A 22,595-nucleotide genomic window follows, 5' to 3' on the forward strand; every position below is an offset into this window, starting at 1 on the left:
AGGGACAACCACACGCAAGTATGTCTCTCCTACGGTGTCGTCTATGGATGTAGGCCTGGACGGAGACCAGCAGGATGGCCAGGTTAGGGCAGGCCTCACAGTGTTGTATGGCAGGCCTCCACAGCGTCGGCGCACGGCGCTGCGCACAGAAGCTCCTCAAGGGGGCACCTGCCGTCAAGCGGCTTCCGCTCCCCACCCTCACTTCCGCTCCCCTCCCGCACTTCCGCCCGGCAGGGGGCGGTGCCGTCGCTGCTCTCGCGAGAGCTTCTCGGCCCCCGCCTGCCCGTCCCGTCCTGCCCGGACGTGGCCGCGGCCCCGCAGCTCAGCGCTGCCGGCGGCTCAGCCCAGCGCGGTGCGGCCCGGCTCCGCCATGGCCTCCGACAGCGACACCGAGGAGTTCTACGACGCTCCCGAAGACGTTCACCTGGTGGCCGCCTCCCCCGCGCCGTGAGTCCCGTGCGGCCGCCGCCCTGCCTTACCCTGCCTTGCCCTGCCCTCCCTCTGCTCGGCTCTGGGGGAGGCGGCCGCCCCGCCGTCTGCACACAGCGGGTGTTGGGGCAGCGCGGTGGGTCGGTGGGGGGAGAGGGAAGAGCCGAAACCGAGAGGCTGTGGGGAGACGGGGCGGCTGGCGGAGCTGGCATTGCTGTTATCATGCTGTGGTGAGACAAACCTTCCTCGGGCGGGCAGGACGCGGGTCTGGGAAGGAGGTGCGGCGGTGCGATCTGTGCTGATGGCTCAAATGCTCCTTTAGTGACGGAAAGATGTGATTTTTCTGGTGCAGAATGAGCAACGGGGCTTCTGCAGCACCGGGCTCGCTGTTCCTGTCTTTTAAACAACTTCAGGTGCGCTCTGTCGTTCGTTTCTAATGGCGTTGCCTGGATGTTAAGTATCGAGGGTTTTTAGCAGCGTTTTGTAGCACAGCTTCTTGCACCTGTTGGCTCAGAGCTGCCTCGCTGTGTTGTTGCCGTTAGCCAAACACGCTCCTTCTTTTGCAATGGTAAATATCTTTCTGGTTTTGTGCTCAATGGGTTGTATCAGCTCTGGTTTTTCAGGCAGTCCGGACCAAACCTCTCCACGGTTTGACCTTGCAGGATGAGGTGCCACGTAGCTCAGCGTAGCAATGAGATACGGGCTGTGGGATCCATCCGTTGGAACTTTAATAATTGATCAAGGGTTTGTTTTAATCTGTATAAATGGCTCCTGGGTGCCTTGAAAAAGGGAAGGGCTGGGTTTGAATCGTATCATAGAACGGCCTGGGTTGAAAAGGACCACAATGATCATCTAATTTCAATCCCCTGCTATGTGCAGGTCACCAACCAGCAGACCAGGCTGCCCAGAGCCACATCCAGCCTGGCCTTGAATGCCTGCAGGGATGGGGCATCCACAGCCTCCTTGGGTAACCTGTTCCAGTGCCTCACCACCCTCTGTGTGAAAAACTTCCTCTGCATCCTCACACATAGCAAAGCTTTTGTTAACTTAGCTTTTTAAGTAGCCTGGTGAAAAATGTGCCTTGGCATACAGTTCTGCAAGATGAATTAACAGCATGTTGTTACAGAAACGTAGTTATGCTCCTGCTTCTCACCTTGCCCAGATGCTAGTGATCACCAAACCCTTCTGAGTTGTTTTAACTCAGTAACTGAAAGCAAGTGAAAACAAGGAACAGCAGAATCTTTTCAGTAAGTTAAAACAGCTGCAGCCTGTGAGGATGGAGACAGGGTAGGGTGAAGATGTGGGATTTGTGGCTAAAAGCAGAAGTGGGAAGCAGGAAACATCCATTATTTGGTAAAAGTGAGCCATTAAATCTGTCCCAGCTCCATATCTTACCTTTTATTTGCTACAAATAATGCTGTCTGTCCAGACTTGCAAGTTTTCCCCACCTGTATAAATAGGACTTGCTATGGTATAAGTTAAAAGAAATTAAAACTGAAGTTCTTTTTTGTTTCCTATTGTTCTTCCATAACCCATAAGAATGCATCATTGGCTCAGATTGATGGCATCGAGTAAGGAGATCTCAGAGGGCTTTGAAATACGGATACTGAATCTGTCATTCAGTCTGATATTCAATCTGTACTAACAACATAGAGTATTTTCTCTAAATAAGCTTTGGGGTTTCCTGAGAGCTAATTTCACATCTATGTTGGATGCTTCTTGGAAGCAGGCTTGTAGATTGCAGTTCTGACACCTATACATGTGTAATGGCGCTGAGTTGGGACCCACAAAATAGTGAAAGCCTTGTGAGGGGAAGGGCAACTGAAAACTGTTAGTATTTGCATTTTCAGTTATTTCCTTACACATTCGTATTCTGATGATCAGCAAAAATACATAGGAATATATACATATATTTTGCAGCATATGCTATAAACAGCTTTTTGCAAAGTAGTGCAGATAAATTTGCTTTCATTAAAAGTGTGTTTTCTAGTTTCCTCCCCGCTGCCCTGCATGGGGAAGTTTAATAATTGCTCATATAGAAATTCTGAAGTGGTGACTTTGCTCTTTGGTTGCTTTACTCATTGCTGCTGTGATGTGTGAGAGTGGAATTTTCAAGTTGTATGGAAGCTCCCAGTTCTCACTCTTAAGTCAGTAACTACCAATGATCAAATCTCTATGAAGGAAAGCACCGTATCCTTAAGTATGTTTATAACTGGTACTTTGTAAGGATTAATTAGCAAAAATGGCAGAATTAGTTACAGAATATCATATGATAATTGGCTGAGATAGCTCTCTTGTACTGATAATGTGTGAGCTGAAGTGTGCTGAAACAAAATGTTTGGAGACTTCTCCACTGCCTGTGGTGAGGCTTACATCCTTCCCTTCTGCTGCAGGTCTTTTGATGTGTAACTGCTTTTGGGATGATGTATGGACATCTTATTGTTTACTAGTCCAAACAATGTCTGTTTCTGTAAGCATCCTAGGAAAAGAGATCTAGGTGCCAGTGTAGCTAGTCAGTGAAGGCATCTGTTGGTCCTGTGGTCATTAGAGTGGGGATGGAGAGGCAGCGTGGCAGAAAACATCCTGATTTAACCTCTGTCACTCCACTGTCAAAAGGCTGAAAAAACTGAAAAAAGGTCAAGGAAAAAACCTCAGAAATTATTGTAGGCATGAAGGAGGATGACAGTTGTGAGAGAAGAACGTGAAGTAAGGCACACTTGTTTGGATGCAGGTACATGTCTCACTTGATTTCTTATAAAGAAACACAGTTCACCTACTGTGTAATGAAGAATTGCTAAGTACTATAGTTTGAGTACTGCAGCAGAGCTGCTAGTGGGAGAGTGGCCTCCTTTAGGCTGGTCAGTATTGGGACGAGTTCTGCAGCTGAATAAATACAAAGATCTTCTTGAAGTGTTTATTCGTATTTATTTATTTTATTAATCAGACCTGTGCTGTTTGTGCAGGTGAAATAGGAATTTTCTTCCACTATTGCCCAATCTTTGTGGGTAACTTTTAACTCCTCTCTTTGTTAAACTGATGTTACTGGTGCTGTCACGTTAGGATACTGGAGTTAGAAGCGTTTTACTTGAAATGCAACCTGCAAAATCTATTATAAAATATTGTAGTGGAAATGCTAAGTCATGGCTTGAAGCAGTGATGGAGCACCTGGTGGAAGGCAGGGCCAGCCCAGTGGAGTTCAGGTGTATGTAATGTGCCTGAGTGAATGGAAGGGCTGGAGCCAGGATCCACCCCTCACAGCCCTCATGTAAGGGTTGGCAGTGGAGGTGAGGACATCTTGCTGGAGATCACTGCATACCTCAGGCCTTCTGAAGGTAAGCAGCTTCTTCCCTTTGTTTCTGTGCCCACAGCTGTTGCATTTGAGCAAATTCTCACTTGCTGCAGCCTGAGGCCTTGCTGCTCTGCTGTCATTGCTGTGCTTTCCATTGTGTTACAAATATCTAATCCCATCATCTACTGAGCAACCCTACGTGAAAACAGAACTAAGTTTTTGTGCTCTTCTGTGTTGTGTCAGAGCATCAGCGTGGGATGCTTCTTTGTTGAGTGCAGATTTTCCACAAAGCTGAGTATTTGAAAATTAAGGAATTTGGGAAGGGCAGCTACATTGTTTGAACCTCACCTCGTGTGCTACTAGTGAGGGAGTGATGTGCCTGCAGCAGAAGGGAGCGTGCTGGTAGCTGGCAAGTGTTGTGATAGGACAAGTGCTGTGATAGGAAACTGTACAATCTTGTCATCAAAATAAGACTCGGTGTTTAAATATCTAACAGCATCCTGAGAATCTTGCTGAGGCTGCAAGTTTGGGATGTAGTGAAAGTTGACAGTTCACTGATTGGTTTGCGTGGTGACCTGAAGAGAAGTAATTGCATGATGCCAGTCCCCAAAGATACCTCCTTTTTTTGTGTGTGTGTGTAATTAGTGAAATGAGAGGTTGTCTCCGAGTGGATGCTAATACATCCAGACTGTATCAGGGTATGCACTACGTGTAGTGGGAAATGATTTTAAATGTATGCTTGGAGTAACATCGGGATATTAGAAAAGGATGGCAGAAATGTGGTTTCTGGAAGCTGGAGCTGAGAAACTGTCAGGGATCAGAGAATCTCCAGTGGGTTTGTGACAGACAGAAGAGCACTTAACTCTCTTTGGAGTGTTCTGTATAAAGGAGCAGTGTATCAGAAGCATTCGCTGCTTGTCTGAATCATTAAGTATACCTCATTGTAAAGAAGGACCGTTAAAACTGTTTAATACAAAGCTTACTGTTGAGATTTCTTTCCTGGAGCTCTGCATAAGTCTGTCTTCTCTTTCTAACAGGTCACCATCAAAGGTTGGATCCTTTGTATTGAAGGTGAGTTTCTTAAAATCAATCAGATGTAAGCATTTCTACTTAATGTAGGTGTGCTGTGGCAGTCCTGACACCTTGAGGAATGGTAAGCTTTCTTTGCTGTGGGGAGCAAATGTTCTGCTTGTGTCTCTTGATGTTTCAGCTTTACTTTTAGGGAACTTTAACATGTCTTGAAGCTGATTTTATTCTAAAAATGAAATTTGCAAGTTAATTGAGCTGTACTTCACTGCTAGACTATCCTCTTTCAGATGATTTGTGAATAGGAAGCACATTTCCATGGGACTTGGTTTTTTGGGGGTCCTGGCTTATCTGAAATACTGACTTTACTCCCTCCAGTCTTCAAAAATAAGAAAAATCTGTGTGTGTATTTCAGGTGATGTGAACATACAACACTATATTTAGCTGATGGAGATGGCATTGCCACTTCCTACACAAGTAATTGGTGTGCTGCATCTGTGCACAGCAACAGTCAGCTGAGTGTGACACCTGTTAAATAAGTAAGGAGTTGAATATTGTACAAATGTCACTGTTTTTCTGGTCTCCAAAGAGCCAGCAGTGATACTTGTGCAGTGCTTGGATGGAGTAAAGAAGGCTCAATATTTTGTCCCAATAAATCAAATGCTACATTTGTCAGCACTGTTAGAAAGTAGGTGATAGCTTCCTCTCTTCAGCTGCTAGCAAATCAGTCATCTTTTTACAGTGCTACCAGCTCCTATGGCATCTCTTGTGGAGCAGCCATCTATTTTGTGTTCTACTTAATACTTTAAACGTGTAACATCCCTTTAACAATAAACCTTTCAAGAAATGTAGCTATCATTCTGACTAAGCTCAGTGCTGCCAAACTAACTTGAATGTCTTGTTGGCTGAAACCTAGAGGATTTTCATTACCAAGTTTTACGTGTTGCTTACAGCACTTTCTTTTTTGTAAGTATCGTCCTAAGTCACTGTTTCTCAAGCTGAAACACTGTTCTCTCTCTGCCTGGTACTGTGTCAGTTCTCTCAACCTGTGACTAATGGTATAATTTGTCTTGGAGTGGGTAAGAAAGATTCCTGAAGTCCAAAGTTTAACACGTGTGTGAGGTTAAGTCAACAAAATTAGAAATTAATGTAATGGGTTACTGTAGGCATTGATTGCACTTAAATTCTTAAGTTGTGCCTTTGAAGATAAACGGTGATAAAAGAAAAATGGAACTTCTATTTAGAATAGAAAAAAAAATGTATGGAAGTGGCGGAGGAGTGGACAAAGAGGAATAAGATTTTAATAATTGCAGCTGTCTCTGCATAGTAGGGAGGAGGAGGAGGAGGAGAACAGTGATTCTGTATCTCTGCTCAGGGAGTCAGCCAAGATATGTTTGTTTTTTCTTAAGCCAACACCTGTTCTGAAAGTTACTTGGTAAATTCGAGCCAGTCACAAAAAGTCTTTTTGTGAGACTGCTCCATTAGCCAGAAGGATTACGTGTTCTCTACAGGTCCCTTTCAGCATTGGGGTTTCCATCAGATTCCCCTGTAGGCAGTGCTCTAGGCAGTGTCGTCAGTACTTCATGTCAACAGGATGCATGTGATGTGCAATAGACCATACTAACTGAGGTTGAAGTAGGCTTCTGGTTAAAGCAGTAACCTCTGTGGTGTCAACTGCTTGCTTTCCTGAGCATAAAATTGTTTGGAAATTGATGAATCCTTTCACTCAGAGCTGGGATATTTTCAGTGTTAAGCCTCTGTATAGATGCATGTACCTGATATACCCAGTGTCTGTTGTTTCTGGAGCTACTTATCCATAAGTATGATTAGTTAAATATTTTATTATGCAAGGTTTAAGACTCTTACAAGATCTTAATAAATTATTTTGGCACAACCCACTTTACTGAATTATTTTTATCCCTTGTTTAACAGGCTGTGCCAAAGTGGTGTTGCTGTTTGTACATTTCTAAACTACACTTAAATTGAAAACTAATAATGTTGCTGTTGTAAGTGGTGATAAAGCAGTTCTTGCATCTTTTCCCACAACTTGACAAAGAGCAAAGTATGTTTATGTATCTTTTCTTTGCTCCAGATTCTTAAACATGTATGTTTCTCTAATCTTGGTGATACCTTCGGTTTTGTTTTAGTTGAGGCTGAAATCTTTTAAAGACATAGAACTTAGGTCATTTATAAAATCCATCATTTTCCAAGTAAGATATGTTTGTCTTGGAGTCTTTCATCGGACTTCTGTGCATTACACCACAAGCAAGCAGAAGGTTAAATACCAAATGTTGAATTGCCTTTTGTTTAGCAATGAGCACGCTGATTTTGTGTATGCCAGTGTGAAATAATCTTCATGTGTAATGTGCATTACTTCTGCCAGATAGATACTTATGCCATAATGGATGAATATGTGGCAGCATTATTTTCCTTCATGCTTAATGCAGTTTCTTCAAGCTGTATGTAATCTTACTCAAGAACTTCTCACTACCATCTTCTGAAATCTTTTTTTCATAGGATGTGGACAGCAAGCTGCACAAAGCTGGGAATGAAACCTTTGTACAAGAAATGAAGCAAGATGATTCAAAAGAGGTTAGTTATGCTTCTTTACACTTCCATCCTCACACTGGAGATATGAAATAACACTAATGAGTTGTCACCCAAAAGCTAACAGAATGTGTGACTTCTATTAGTGAGAATATTCATCTAAAAGATAAACATCAAGCAAAAGTATTCTAAAAATGTATTTAAGATTTGCAAGTATTGAATTATTTATTGTATAGAATCTTATATACTGGTGTATGAAATCTCAAACAGCTGAACAACCTTTGATGCAGAAATAGCTGTCTCTCAAAGAGGAAAGAAAATTATTCATTTTGTTTCATTGTTCAGATGCACCTATTCCTGCATCTAGGTTCTGGTCTTCAGAATTATAGTCAAAATATGTTTCATATACAAAGTAACTCCTCAATGGAGAGTTTTTCTGTTTATTGTACAAACTGTATGGTAAGTCTTCCCCAGAAGTACCTACTGTTAAGTACAATGTTGGTTTTCTTTAATTATTTCCTTAGATTATTGACAGTATTATAGAAGAAAGCCAGAAAGCACAGCAACTAGATGATGATTCTTTAGCTTCTAGAGGGAAAGGACTGACTGTTCCAACTTCAGATGCAAATGCTTGGATTGCTGGTGCAGGTATCATTAATAGTATTCCAGAAGTACTAGCTGCTAAAGCTTCGTTACAAGAAGATCCAAGTGAACCAGTGCATCAGAGTGTGTGTGAGGACACTGAGTTGGAATCTGGGAGGCCTTTATTTACTTCTGAGGAACAGGAAACTGGTAAACTAACAAAGCTAACAAACGCAACTGACCATAAAAAGGATGAAACTGAAGCACAAGAAGAAACATCAAAAGATGAGGACATAACAGATAAGAAAGAGGCAAATACTTTAGAACAAGTGACTTCAGATTTATCTACCAAAGACCTTCCTTCAGCAGAAGAAATGCCTCCAGCAAAACCACCGAGGCATCTTACTGTGGAACCTGATATTGTTGCTAGCACAAAGAAGCCTGTTCCAGCACGGCCACCACCTCCAACAAACGTTCCTCCTCCGAGACCACCACCGCCTGCACGGCCCGCTCCACCACCCCGGAAAAAGAAGAGTGAACTGGATTTTGAAGTACAAAAACCTGTTTTAGAAGGCAAGTCATTTATTTAACTGGTTTCAGCTATTTTTGTGTTCTGAGTGAAGAGTTGTTTGATCTTGTGGTTTCAGTGTAGTTGACCTGCAAGCAAAGAAAAGCTTTAACGGTTCCAAATTCTTACAGTGTAAAAAAATAATAATAATAATAATAATAAAAATAAAAATCTTTTGCATTACAAATGCTTCTAATTCTTGGACTCTCTTGCAAACTAACACATTTTACCAAAAGAGCTACTTCTGCAGCAAGGAGAATTGGCCATACCAATGCAGAAGATAAATGAAGTATCTGTTATCTCTATTAGGTTAGAAATACAAGTCAAGGTGTAGGCTGAGGGCTCGTGAAAATGAGTATGCTGGGTCACTAGGAAAATAACCAAAAGAAGAAAAACAATTCGTTAGCAAAACTGAAGATGACAAAGTGTGAAATAGCTGGAGGCATAGATGTGATATATGAAATATATAGTTGTTAGGATAGATTTAGTGGTGGTTGATGGAAAAACTAATGAACAGAAAACTGTCAGATAATGTCAGGACTCCAGTAATCTCTGTAGCCTGTCCATGGCTCTTGTTATGCTCTTTTTACTGTTATGAATCTCCTTTCAGTTCCTCGAGAGAATTTCACAGCTGGTGGTCTTTTAACTCCAAGTGCAGTGACAGAGGTCATGCCCAAGGATTCTCAGCCTTCTTTGGATTTGGCAAGCGCAACTAGCGGAGATAAAATAGTCACTGCTCAGGTATTGGGAAATGGCTTCAAGTCTGAGAATCACAGTAATGTTTTCTGTCATTCCATTGTTAGAGATTTTTGTATCTTCTGTCTGCAAAATTTCAGGAAAATGGAAAAGCAGCTGATGGCCAAACAACAAATGAAGTACTTGGACCACAAAGACCCAGATCAAATTCTGGAAGAGAGCTCACGGATGAGGTATTAATAAGACTGATGTGTACATAATACTTCTTTGTGCTTGCTTTTTCCAGTCTGCTGAGTTAATTGCAGTATTCGCACCTTGCTCTTGCCCTCTGACCCACTATAAGCTGTGGCCAGAGGCTCAGATAAAAGGGATGGCATACTGGCTTAGTCCATGTAAGGACTTTGTGGTTCTTGAGTCATTTGAAGTAGTAATGTTTAGAAGCATGAGCTGTAATGGATCTGGGAAGCTGTGAATTTGTTCTTCTAGCTATACAAACACATTGCAAAGTTAGTGTGAGGGAACATTAGCAAAGTTGATAAATTTTTCCTGCACAGGAAAGAAAACAGGAAGAAGTTAGCAACAAGAGAATGACTTTCCTAATATTGAGAAGTAATTTATTCAGTTAATAACTTCAGTTTATCCTAGCGATGTTATCAAACTGTTGTCAGCTTGCTATTGCTCAACAGGTGTATTCATGTTCCAAAAAAAACCCATTTCTGTAGTACTTGATGGGTTTAAATACTCTTTATCTGTAGGTAGAGATTCTTTGCCTATATCTGCTAAAATACCTGAAAGGGGGATGCTTCAGAATAATTTTATTATGTATGTTTAATTTTAGCACAGCATGCCTCAGGTAGTCTGATGGTTATATGACTGTATTTCTGGTCTATGAAATCAAAGCTTGTGATGACATGTAATTGTTTGTCTGTGTGTAGTGCTCTGTAACAATTGCAGTAATGTGCTGACAGCAAGATTAGCTTGAACTTTGTAAAATACAGTGAACAACATGATCTCTCACTACTGTAAATAATCTGTAAGACCACATGATTTCTGTTTTGCTTTTGATGCCTATTTGAGTCATCTTGACTTCACACCATATTTTTTCCATAGGAAATTCTAGCAAGTGTAATGATAAAAAACCTTGACACGGGTGAAGAAATACCCCTGAGTTTGGCAGAAGAAAAGTTGCCAACAGGCATTAATCCTCTCACTTTGCATATCATGAGGAGAACTAAAGAATATGTCAGGTATGAATGATGATAGCTTTAACCTCTTTCTAGTATTGATTCTGTCATTTTTTGCATACAGAGGACTCTTTGTGCAAGAGTCCCAATCCAACTGTCTCTGATTTGCATGTTTAATTCCCTATTCTGTATGAACTGGGTTATTTATTGAGGCAACAGAATTATTTATTGAATTTTTCTAATTTAATAAAAAGTTCATGATAATACTGCAGTGTGTGCCTGTGGTCATCGTAGCTACTACTGGAAGGTTTCCCTGCTCTGTTCAGAGCTTTGGGCCTTTTTCATCTTTAAAACTGAATATTAGTTGTTTTTTAAATTGAATTTTACATTTTAATGATCAGGGTCTTATGTCAACTTAGAAACTGGACTTATTTCTAAGGCCTAGATTGATGCATATACATTTAAAAAAAAAAAAGTAGGGTTTTCTTTTGCATTGCTGTTTTAAATAAAAGTTCACTTCCATATAAGTGTTTCTTTGGCATCTAGAACGTATATGCAGTTTTACTATCGAGATTCCTAAAAAATGAAAGAGCTGTTTTATCATTTGGTCCTACTTTACTGGTTTTTCACTGTTTAGATACAGTAAGATTTTGTACTGAACAACTTCTGTATTTCCTAGTAACGACGCAGCACAGTCTGATGATGAAGACAAAATGCAGACACAGCAGACAGATACTGATGGAGGGAGGTTAAAGCAGAAAACGTAAGATGCTGTTTCATATCCCTACGAATAAATGTCAGGTTTCATTTTAAGCTGAAACTCCCCTTCTTAAATCCAAACAAGTTATTTAAGTGGTATCTGAAATTACCTAAGCCTATTTTTCTGCAGTTAAACTGAAGATTACATACTGCTAGCAAATTAAATGCTTATTTTTAGAAACAGTAATGGAAAACAATAATACTGCATTTCAAATCAAAGCTACTGATTCGTAATAACAAAAAATAAGAATTTGCCACTATTGTGTTGAATAAATGCCTTCCTTTTTAAGGACACAGCTGAAAAAGTTCCTTGGCAAATCTGTAAAGCGAGCAAAGCACCTTGCTGAAGAGTATGGGGAACGTGCTGTAAATAAAGTCAAGAGTGTTCGAGATGAAGGTCAGTGACATGATTTCTGTGCATTAACCACCCCACCCACCAAATAAATCTGATTATCCTTGGGCTTCTCAAATCCAAAGCTGGCTGAGGGGACGCATACTGGTGTATGCTACCCGAGTACAGCTGGCTTCTTCAAGTTTGTAGCTTGGTAGGCATTCTGAGGTTACGAGGCCGGTTTCTTTTGAAGCAGATGTTGAGTTAACTTTTAGTTAAGCCAATTGAATAGTATGATTTTTACTTTCATATCTAGACAGCTTTCTAACCGTATAACAATCTTTCTTAAGAGTTATTCCAACACAGTTACAAGTTGGGATTTCCTTAATTGCTTTAATGAAGTCACTTGGCCCTCTGACAATCAATGCTCTATCCTCAGACAGCTGGAACTCCTGGTAGAAGTTTTTCTGAAAACAACTGAGTTGTCCCTTTGTTTCAGCAGTTTTCCAGAGAGGAATCTAGTACTTAATTAGGCCAGTTTAACTACAGCCAGAGAGACAAAAGTGCCACTGAACTGCTGCACTTTAGGATCCTATGTTGCCACTGGCTTTTTATCCCAGTTTTTCTGCAGTTCTCCTGCTTCCATGGGCAGTCAGTCTATCAGGCCCTTTCTGCATATTGTCAGAAGAAACCAATATGATTAAATCTGTAATTTTCAGCATGCATTAAATTGGTAGAAATTGCTACGTGCAGGATGTACTGAATGCAAAACCTGGTGCAAGGTATGAAACAAAATTCATGGCAGTTACTTTGGGTGTTGAGCGTTTGGATGTACTGCAAACCAAAATTAGTGTAGGTGTATTTTTAGACCTTGTTGCAACGTATTTTTGTTTTAAGTTCTCACAGCTGTTTATCAAAACTTGCAAATTCAGGACTGATCTGCTACTGAAATGTATTGGCACATATTCTTGTTAGTAGAAAGTGTGCTGCAACATTCTGAATCTGTGTTCCTCTTAGTCTTCCATACAGATCAAGATGATCCTTCTTCCAGTGATGATGAAGGGATGCCGTATACGAGACCAGTTAAGTTCAAAGCAGCACATGGCTTCAAAGGTCCTTATGATTTTGAACAAATTAAAGTTGTTCAGGATCTCAGTGGAGAGCATATGGTACGTCTTAGATTTCCTTTCCATTTTTGTTTTGTTTAATCTGCTCAGCCTAAAATTCAACTTTTAGACTTTATCTACTTGATGACCTTCAAAGTTTTTCTTGAAGGACAGTTCCATTCTGTAAAATCAATATTCTGGCAAGAAATGAGAACTTGACTGGTTTGATTAAATTTTTCAGGGAAAAGAAAGGGGTGATCCCATAATTGGGCATGAGAGATTCTCTGGAAGTTTTCCTCAAAAGAGTTTGTGTTGCATAGTACTGGTTTTCCTGATTTCTGTGCCTAGAAATGTAAGCCAGAAATAGACTATGATCCACTAACAGAAGTGAGCACAGAACAGCAAGTTTGACCCAGTCAGCAGAAACTGAACTTATGTGCCTGTGAGAAATATAAACATAATGAATGAACTGAAATACTGGATGAGTTCTGCAGGCAAAAGTGGGGAGAGATTAATGGGATGTGTGAACTGGAATGATAAGGAGGGAAGAGACTGGAATGTGATATTTCCAAATAGGCAACTGTGGAGGGTAAGCAGCAAAATCTCCTATCCATCACTGTTTTAGTGCTGCACGTTCACCTGTGGAGTCTGAAACTCATTCATTCTAGTATTTGACTCCCCAGGTGCTTTTGCTGACAGCAGTTGTGACAACAATTGAAGCTGTCCCTCATCTTAAAGCATTAGGCTGATGATAATGGCATATAGCAGTCAGTTTCACTGGGGAATTCAAACCTGTCCTTCAAAGCAAACATTTCCAATCCTGAAGTCTGTGCATCTATGTTAGTTTCTATCAAACTGATAGTTGACTTCTTAAAACCTAGGAAATTCCCCAAAAGTATTTTAAAAGGGAGCTGGGTTGGTGTGGTCGAATAGCTAGTATCTGTTCATTAAATAGCAAGGAGAAGATGGAATATTGCTTGTTGGTACTATGTTCTTATTGGTTGACTCATTGGACTTTGCACTGGATAAAGAATTGTCAGAAGCTTTGCAAAATCCTCATTTGCTTTATATATATAGCACTTGTTTAGGGTGCTGGAATTGTTGTAAACAAGCATGATTTCTCCAAGGGGAAAAAGTGAAATATACCACAGCTTGAACTAACTTCAAGCACAGCTACAAATATTTGCTGCTTCTGCATGTCACCTCTGCCTTGCTGTCCATTAGTAACCATACCAGTTTCATGTAGAACACTGTGGTGGCACTGAGCTCTCTTAAATCCTCACTTCTACAGTGTTCTCCCCTGTATGCTCTTTCAAACTTTTTGCAAAACGTGTTACACTGTCCACAAGATTTAACCATTACCTTTCAGTGCCTCAATCTGCAACTTGTTTGTGTGTATGTCCTGAATCACATCTGTTGACATATAAAAGCATTTTTTGTATGGAAAGGGGAGTTTATGTAACATAAACCACAATGTCTTTATTTGAACAGGGTGCTGTTTGGACAATGAAATTCTCTCACTGTGGTCGATTACTTGCATCTGCAGGACAGGACAATGTAGTGAGAATATGGGTTTTAAAAAATGCTTTTGACTACTTCAATAATATGCGAATGAAATACAACACAGAAGGTAACTTTCCATATGCTGCTAGAGTTCTAAAATGTTAGAAATTCTACTGATGTAGGAACTTGGTGCTGATTGTGGAGCTTCTGCTTCTGTTCTAGGCCGTGTCTCACCTTCCCCATCTCAAGAGAGTCTCAATTCTTCGAAGTCTGATACCGATGCAGGGGTACGTACACTAGATATTGAGAAAGGAAGACGTGGTTGCACTGTTCTGTAAAGCCAGGTCTTTATTGTTGCTTTATCCAAACACATTATAAATAGTTCTTGGCCTGAGGCATAGACAAAACGTTTTGTCAATATTCTTCGGTCAAATACTGTTATCCCACATATCTGGGAAGCAAGCAAGGAACCAAGTCACTATACTTAATACCTTTTGTAGTCTGCCTTGCTTCGCTGTGGCCTTCTGCAACTAACTTGTCTCCCAGAACAGATTTCTGAAAGAGATACTGAGGGGGGAAAAAACTCTATTGAATTTCCTGGCATAGCGTTTTGCCTTCAGAGCGTTACTTACAGTTAACATCTAACTTCATATTCTCTTTTCTGAGAAAGGCCAAGCTGAACAATAGCATACTTAAAAGGCTGGCAAAGCATGATGTTGTTTACACATCTGGATAGAATAAAATGGACCATCACAGACCAGAAGTATTAAGACATTGTTACTTGTAGAGCATTCAGATACTTTCTTAATCTTGCCGTTAAAATCAGTGTGATCAGGATTTTTCTGTTTTTGGTAGTGTAAGAAACAAATGATAAAACCAGGGTTTAATTGAAGATTTTTAGCAGTAATATTATTTAATGCATGCTTTTGGTGGGGAGAGGGAATCTGTCCTTACCCTTAAATAACTGCGTGCCATGTACACCAGAGGTGTTGTTTTAAGGCTATTTTTACATGAGCTTTTGTATGGGAAATTCTAGTTTTTGTTTTGCCACATGTCAGTGCTGAAAGGCCCTTTTGTTAGGAAGTTAGCATTCTTGATGTGCATTAGAACACTGAAGCTTTAACTCACGGTTTACTTTCTGCATTGAAATACACTTTTCAAATTTGGTCTACTTGATTCCAAAAGATTATCTTTGAACGTTTGTTTAAATTGCTGTCAAGTTTATCCCATTGAATAAAAGCTGTATTGATGGACAGTGTGGAGCTGCTTGGTTTTGGTATTTCAAGACGATGTTTCACAGTCCATTTGTGCTTTAAAGTTACTGTGTTTATTAGTACAACATTATTTTGTGTAATCTAAGAGTTCCTTCAAATTGTTACAGCCCTATGCTTCATGTAAGCAGTAACTGCTTTCTTTTTTTAAGTTTTCCAGCTAACATTTTCTAATGTTTCTGTACCTTCATCTGATAGATTTGCAGTGGAGTTGATGAAGACCCAGATGATAAAAATGCTCCATTTCGTCAACGGCCATTTTGCAAATACAAAGGGCATACAGCAGATCTCCTTGATCTTTCCTGGTCTAAAGTAAGGCACCTTAATACAGGCTGCACAGTTCTCCTGTGTTTTCATTGTTATATCAAATGCCATTAAAATATATATCTGAACAGTACAAAACAATCACTGAATTTAAGAGAAAGGGTTTGTAGAAACATCACTTTTTTTTAGTCCATCTGAAGTAGCTGCAATAAAAGGAACTAACTTCTTGGACTTCTCTAATTAAGGTTTTTTTAAAAAACAAGCTAGTAATACAGTTATGATTTTGTATCATTTTTTGATACTGAAGTAAATTGAAATGTTTAGAGTTGGAGGAAAGGAATTTTCACTGAGCTATTTCCTGAGTTATGGTGTTAATGGCTTTTCTTGCCTTCTGTATGCTTTACTGTTTTTATGCAAAGTGTACAGATTCTGAAAAATTACTGAAGAGAAGCATGTACTGAAACTAGAGAACTGCCTTGTGCTTAACTATCAAAATTTTTCACACAAAGCTCATTTGGATAATTCTCCATATTGGAAGAGTGTTGCTAATGTAAGAGTTCACTCTGGTTGAAGGATCTTAAGAGAAGTTCTTACCCTTTCTCTGGAACTTGTGCTGGTTTTTCTTGTAACTACATTTCCAAGTACTCATTTCCACTGAGATTCTTCCAGAAAGAGTTTAATAACTGAGCTTTGGTGTTCTGGGCTTAAGGAAAGCACCACTCAGTAATGGTAATTTGGATAAAACATTTCTATCTGAAATAATAAAATGTTGAACTTCATGGAAAGGGAGGAATTGATGAGACCTGTTTCCATTAGCATTTAGGATATCACTCCAAAAGAAACTTGATTTCTGAAGAGTTGCCTTTCCTGAAACGTGTTGTGAATAGATGGGGCTTTTCTTGTATTTGCCTATAAGAGTAGGCAGTCCTGATGGCATGCTGTTCTCTAAAGAAGCTTCAAAATTCTTCCCTGCAGTCCCACCCAAGTTTCTTCTGTAGCAGGGGGTGGGGAGCCTGTTAACATTTGTGTTATAGTGCATTACAGTTCTAGTCAGTGTCCTAGAAATGTTGTGCTAAGGAAAATTGCAGCATCTCAGCAAGTTACATAATCTAATGAAACAGTGTTAAATGGAAACTGGTAAATATATTCATCAGTGATCAAGCACGAGAGCTTTGTTGGGCTGATGCTTCTGTAGTTGCAAGAAAGCTGTACAAAGCATTGTAATTCAAGCAAAAATGCATGGTATCAGGTTGCTTCCGTATTTTGTTACTTCTGTGCCCATTACTAACCTCGGAATCCTCCTGTTCCACAGAACTACTTCTTGCTTTCTTCTTCTATGGACAAAACTGTCCGTTTATGGCACATATCAAGAAGAGAATGTCTCTGTTGTTTCCAGCACATAGACTTCGTCACTGCTATAGCCTTCCATCCAAGAGTAAGTGTAATAGTCTTGTTTCTTCCAGAGGCAGAATTTGAGATTCTTACCCCTTTATTTGTAACTTTAAAAACACATTGAATAATAGTTTGTGTGGTTTAAAGTATCCCATTGGATACTATTCCAGAACAGTGTTTTCATTTTCACCAAGCATCACCGAGAGTGTCCATGTTTCACCATTTGTAGGAATAAGGTGGGAAGTGAATTGTCTGTAGGCTGACATCACAGCTGGCCTAATTTGGAATAACTCAGCTGACAGGGTTAGTATTTCTGCATCTTGTGTTTGGAAGAAAAATTGTAATTGTCCTAACAGTGAGCAATGCTTTAGCTTGAGGTATTTTGTTCTGAAGACTGCATATGTGTAATATTTTCAGAAATCTCTAAGAAATTAGACTTGTAAGTTTAATACTGTCTTTTCAGTCATCATAAAGTTCATAATGAACACATTTATGGGATTCCGCAAAGAAGTTTGGAAATTAGTTGGGATGGTTTTAAGGAAATATTTCTGGGCATACTAATAGCACAAGCAGAGGTTAATGCAGTGTGTCCTCTCAGGATGACAGGTACTTCTTAAGTGGTTCACTGGATGGGAAACTTCGACTCTGGAACATTCCTGACAAAAAAGTGGCGTTATGGAATGAAGTGGATGGGCAGACAAAATTGATTACAGCTGCCAACTTCTGTCAGAATGGCAAATATGCAGTAATAGGCACGTATGATGGAAGATGCATCTTCTATGACACAGAGGTAAGAAAGTTTTTGAGATTGTTTTCTCATGTTAAGCAATAAAGATTGAAAAGTCATGCTTTTTATTTAAGTATCAGGAGACAAAACCTGTTAGAACCTGAAGCAAAATAGGTAAAAACTTCAGTTTCAATCAAATTATTTCAAATAAACAATTTTAAATTTCTTTTCAGCACTTGAAGTACCATACACAAATACATGTACGTTCTACCAGAGGCCGAAATAGAGTTGGAAGAAAAATTACTGGCATTGAACCTTTGCCTGGGGAAAATAAGGTACTGCCTTTCAGTAAAAGCTTGACCTGATATTGGAGTCTTGCACTTATATCTAATGCTCATTAAGTTCGTTTGCTCAGCTAACTTTTGTTTGCCATAATCAACTTAAATCAGGATTCTTCTTACTCTCCTTAGATGAAATTGCTTTTGCCTATTTTGCATTGCAGAGTACTGACTAGTGGTAAAATATATATTCAGTGATATTCTGCCCTGATTAATGTAAAGCTGAGAAAATGTTTATAGATTAAATGGCTTTCCGTGAGAATTTCTTTGGCATAGCTTATGTCTCCAAATTTAATATTCATTTGGAAACATTCTTCATTCTTCACCCTGGAGGTGTTCAAGACCAGGTTGGATGGGGCCCTGGGCAGCCTGGTCCAGTATTAAATGTGGAGGTTGGTGGCCCTGCCTGCTCTGGGGCGGGGGGGGAGGGGTTGGAGCTTCATGATCCTTGTGGATCCTTCCAACCCGAGCCATTTTTTGATTTGTACAGAAGCTGAAAAAATGATGAAAGCTTAAGGCAGATATTCAAAAAAGTGTACTTTGTTCTTTGGAATCAGTCCTTTTGCTTGGCTTTGCTCTGAACAGAGCCTTGAGTCGAAAGATGAAGAATGAACTCTGATCCTTCTTGCACATGCTAACTGCTTCCACTTCTAATTTTTCTTTCATTTCTTTCTAGATACTGGTGACATCTAATGATTCCAGAATTAGATTGTATGACCTAAGAGATCTGTCTTTATCTATGAAATACAAAGGTTATGTCAACAGCAGCAGCCAAATCAAAGCCAGCTTTAGGTAAGACAGTATTATGGCAAGGCAGTTGTTGAATTTTGGAGGTACCATGAAGTACAGAGGCTTTTGTTTGAATAATCTGTATACCTTGGTATAAATCTGAGCCTCTGAGATGTCTTATAGCTCAGAATACAAGGGTAACTGAAGACTGTAATTCTATGTAAAGATTCTATAAGTTGTGAACTTAGTCTGACTGCAAGTCATCTGAAGAGCCACTGTAACACTTGAGCATCCAATGAAAGTAATGTTTTTCCTTCTTTCTATCTTAAGCCATGACTTCACATACATTGTAAGCGGTTCAGAGGATAAATATGTTTATATTTGGAGTACCTACCATGACTTGAGCAAATTTACATCTGTAAGAAGAGACCGTAATGACTTCTGGGAAGGCATTAAAGGTAAGAAGTCAATTATTTTATCAAAAACTTTAAAAAAAATTAAAAACTGGGAGACAAATATTTTTCTGAGCATTACTGTTCATTTAGTTTGAACAAATTATTAACATTATAAAGCAAGGTGCATTGTCATTTTTGGATTCTTAATAAGTGGACTCAAAAACCTGATCCTCAGGAGATGTGCATGCAATTAGGATGCATGATTGGGATGGCAAGAGATGGTGTGACTTGGAGCTTTTCCAGCTTCAGTCAGATTCTGAATGAATGCCATGTTTCACTGGCAGAGTTGAGTTGTGTAAGTATATAATCAAAACACTTATCAGCCCTTGGATCCCTTATGGAAAAGTGACTTCAAAAACAAATGCAAACATTTATTTATTTATTTTGTCACGTAATGAAAGAAAAAGAGCAACTCTTCTGTTTATTCAGCCTCACTACCACTCAATGCACAGGGTTTTTTGGGAAATGAAGGGCAGTGTTCATATCAAATGTGCTCTGGAACTCTTGCTAATTAGCTTTGGGTGCTTATAGGAGCTTCAGAGTTGTAAAACAATGATAATTGTTCCTTGAATGATGAATTTAGTTAGTGCAGCTAACACTGTTATTCTTGGATACTTACCAAAATGTATGCCTGCTGTTCTTGTAAAATGAACAATCCCTTGAAACAAGGTAATCAAAATTGGATTGTCTTTCTGAAGCGCACAATGCTGTGGTCACCTCTGCGATTTTTGCTCCCAATCCTGGCTTGATGGTGTCACTGGAAACTTCTGATAAGCAAGAAGCTGAAAGTAAAGGAGAAGATTCTGAAACAACTGATACCATTCCCTCTGGTAGGTGTTAAGATACCATAATATGAGAAGAATACTTTCAGTGTGGGAGGGAGGCTTCTTTGGAAGAGAAGTCATTGCAAGGGGCGTGAATGTTCTGGACATCCTGACTGCTACTACAATATAAAAATCCCAGAACAGGAAGTGAGGGTTGGAGTTGTTGCCCTGTGTATTTTGGCAGCATTCTTGTTAACTTGAGCTGTTAGGAGGTACAGCTTTAGCTTGTATATAATGCAGAATTCCCTTTCTTAGAAATACGGATGTTTGTTGAAGAAATGGTTAGATAATAAGAATGTGCTGGAGAAAGAAAAGTGTCAGCAATTCTTTTAATGAGAGCTTGATTCATTTTTAAGAAATAACAGATTATTCTCTTTCCTTAAGGAGCACTGAAGACAGATCACACAGAAGTGCTTTTATCGGCTGACTTCACTGGAGCAATCAAAGTCTTCATTAACAAAAAGAAATGTGTATCTTAATTGTTTTGCAACTGACAGTATAAAACCATGGTACTGTGGGATTTAAAATTCCATAAATAATGTGGGCAAAAGCAGAGTATCTAATATAATAATGTTACAGGCTGATTTATTTTTAAAATTTTTATTTTATGGCTACTCAAATACTGGATTCTTGGAAAGCAGTGTCTGCCTAATTAACACTTTGGCTTCTAGAATAGGAGGGAACGTGTAAGAATAATGCTGCCAAACATTAGGCTCTAAACTTTCTGAAAAGAGGTATTTTGCAATGTCATTGTGAACCTGCACAGGTTTCTGCACGAAAACATCTTCACATCTGTGTGTGCCTTTTGGTTACATGCACTAAGTTGAAAATCTGTCGGAGATTTTGGTGGCTCTTGTGACCACTGGGGTGTGGGGGGTGGGGAAGATGGAGGAATGGCTGAAAAAATGGTGAATGATTCGGTCTGATCGTTGCACAAAACTCCATTTGAGAAAAGTGTTGAATTTGTAGTAGCTATTGTTCAGAGTTTTAAGTTATGCAAGTTTTTTGATGGGTCAGCAACAATGTGTAAATGTTTTTATAAATTTCTCAACTTCAGGACGTGAAATTTTTTGTTGTCTTTTAAGTGTTGTGGACTTTAGATTCCTTTCTTATATATAATTTTTTGCACACTGGAGCACAATACTTGTGTAAAGAATTCTCTCATTCCTTGTTCATGGGCACCAGGATACATTCACCTTCCAGATAAAATTAAGCTGCGTTAGAAAGTTCTTATATTTTACAACTATGTAAAATAAACTGTTTACATTTTTTTAAGCATTGTAGCTTAAAGTTTTAAGTTCTTGTTTGTTTGTTTAGTGCCACTGAATTTTGGAAGTCTTTGTAAATATTCATATAAAACACCTATGAAGTAACATTCTGGGCACCCTAACCCATGAAATGTTATTGATGGTCAAGTGTTTCAGAGAAAAAAATGTCATTAAACTTGGTCACGCACTTGGAAAGTGTTGCTTCTTTTCCATTTTGATGCCTAAATTTGCCATTTGTCTAAACAGCATTGGCTGCTTTGTGAGATCATTGGACTTGTGTGCTCATTTTTCTTTTTAGTTCTGTTTTGTCCCATCCTGTCACTTTTTTTAACAGCTCTGTCGTGGGGAATGGAATACTGGGACTAACTGTGGAGCAGAATGGAATGTAGTTGTACAACAATCCTATGTAAGGAGATTTCAGAAGTGTGTAAAGATTCCTGTTGTTGCCATTAGTGGGAGAAGGAAGATATGGAAAGTCAGGGAATTGGTCACACATTTTTTTTCTCAGGTGATGATGTATTGGCTTGAACGTGAAAGAGAATTGCAAAGGATATATTGTCCAACAAAATAAATACAAAAAATGCTGCGTGCTTTATAAAATTCACACACTTGACACACTTGGAGTAAGTATAGCTCACGGATCTGAAAATTCCTGTATGCATGAGGCAGAAGCGAACTCTTGATTTTGTTCTGGGAGCTCTATTGACTTGACAGAGGTGGGAAGATGGCACAAAAACACATTCAATCTGTAACTCCAAAAGTGAGTTTTGGTAATAGGTTGCATATGCAGAAGGCTGTAATTTCTTTTTCCAAGGGTCTACTTATCCTTTTGTGCTTTAACAAAAGCTGCTGACATCCATGTAATCCAGAATCCACTTATAAAATACAATTGAGAATTTTCAGGAGATAGAAGTGAGGATGTGTATGAATTAACACAGGAATCCATGAAGTGAGCTATCTGTAGTGTCAAAGATCATACAAATGCTTCCCTTCAAGACCTAATTTCTACTGTAGCTGGTTCCTGTCACAGTTTATTCTGGCAGCAAGCAGCTATGACTGGAAACAGAGTTGTTTCTCTACTACCTTTGAGTCTGCGAGCTGGTGCATGTGCAGAGAACAGAAACAACAGTATCTAAAGCAGCTCTGAGAAAGGACGGAACAGACTGTAGCAGATTCTGTTGTGACAGGACATGGGGAAATGGTCTCAAACTAAAATGGGCAAGATTTAGATTGGCTACGGGGTAAGAGTTTGTTAATATGAGTATAGTTATGCTCTGGAACAGGTTGCTCAGAGGTGGTGGTGGATG

The 22,595-nt window shown here is 39.5% G+C and overlaps 1 protein-coding gene across 2 annotated transcripts; it reads left to right on the top strand.

Annotated features, from left to right (window-relative positions):
• Window positions 1–236: 236 nt before the first annotated feature.
• Window positions 237–21,483, top strand: WDR44 (WD repeat domain 44). 2 transcript variants are annotated; one of them, XM_085230626.1, is made up of 20 exons: window positions 237–447; window positions 4,756–4,789; window positions 7,262–7,336; window positions 7,816–8,446; window positions 9,052–9,182; window positions 9,278–9,370; window positions 10,248–10,384; window positions 11,001–11,084; window positions 11,371–11,477; window positions 12,429–12,580; window positions 14,009–14,147; window positions 14,243–14,307; window positions 15,490–15,603; window positions 16,868–16,990; window positions 17,546–17,737; window positions 17,908–18,009; window positions 18,689–18,804; window positions 19,072–19,199; window positions 19,895–20,026; window positions 20,405–21,483. In XM_085230626.1, exons 1-20 carry the CDS (start codon window positions 371–373, stop codon window positions 20,497–20,499), a joined length of 2,727 nt encoding a protein of 908 aa, XP_085086752.1. In that variant the 5' UTR covers window positions 237–370; the 3' UTR covers window positions 20,500–21,483. The 2 variants fall into 2 exon arrangements, with proteins under 2 accessions (XP_085086752.1, XP_010713481.1); XM_010715179.3 differs by lacking the exon at window positions 237–447 and adding an exon at window positions 637–659.
• The last annotated feature ends 1,112 nt before the right edge of the window (window positions 21,484–22,595 follow it).

The sequence above is a fragment of the Meleagris gallopavo genome, chromosome 9, assembly GCF_905368555.1.
Source record: "Meleagris gallopavo chromosome 9, MGAL_WU_HG_1.1, whole genome shotgun sequence".
Taxonomy (NCBI): domain Eukaryota; kingdom Metazoa; phylum Chordata; class Aves; order Galliformes; family Phasianidae; genus Meleagris; species Meleagris gallopavo.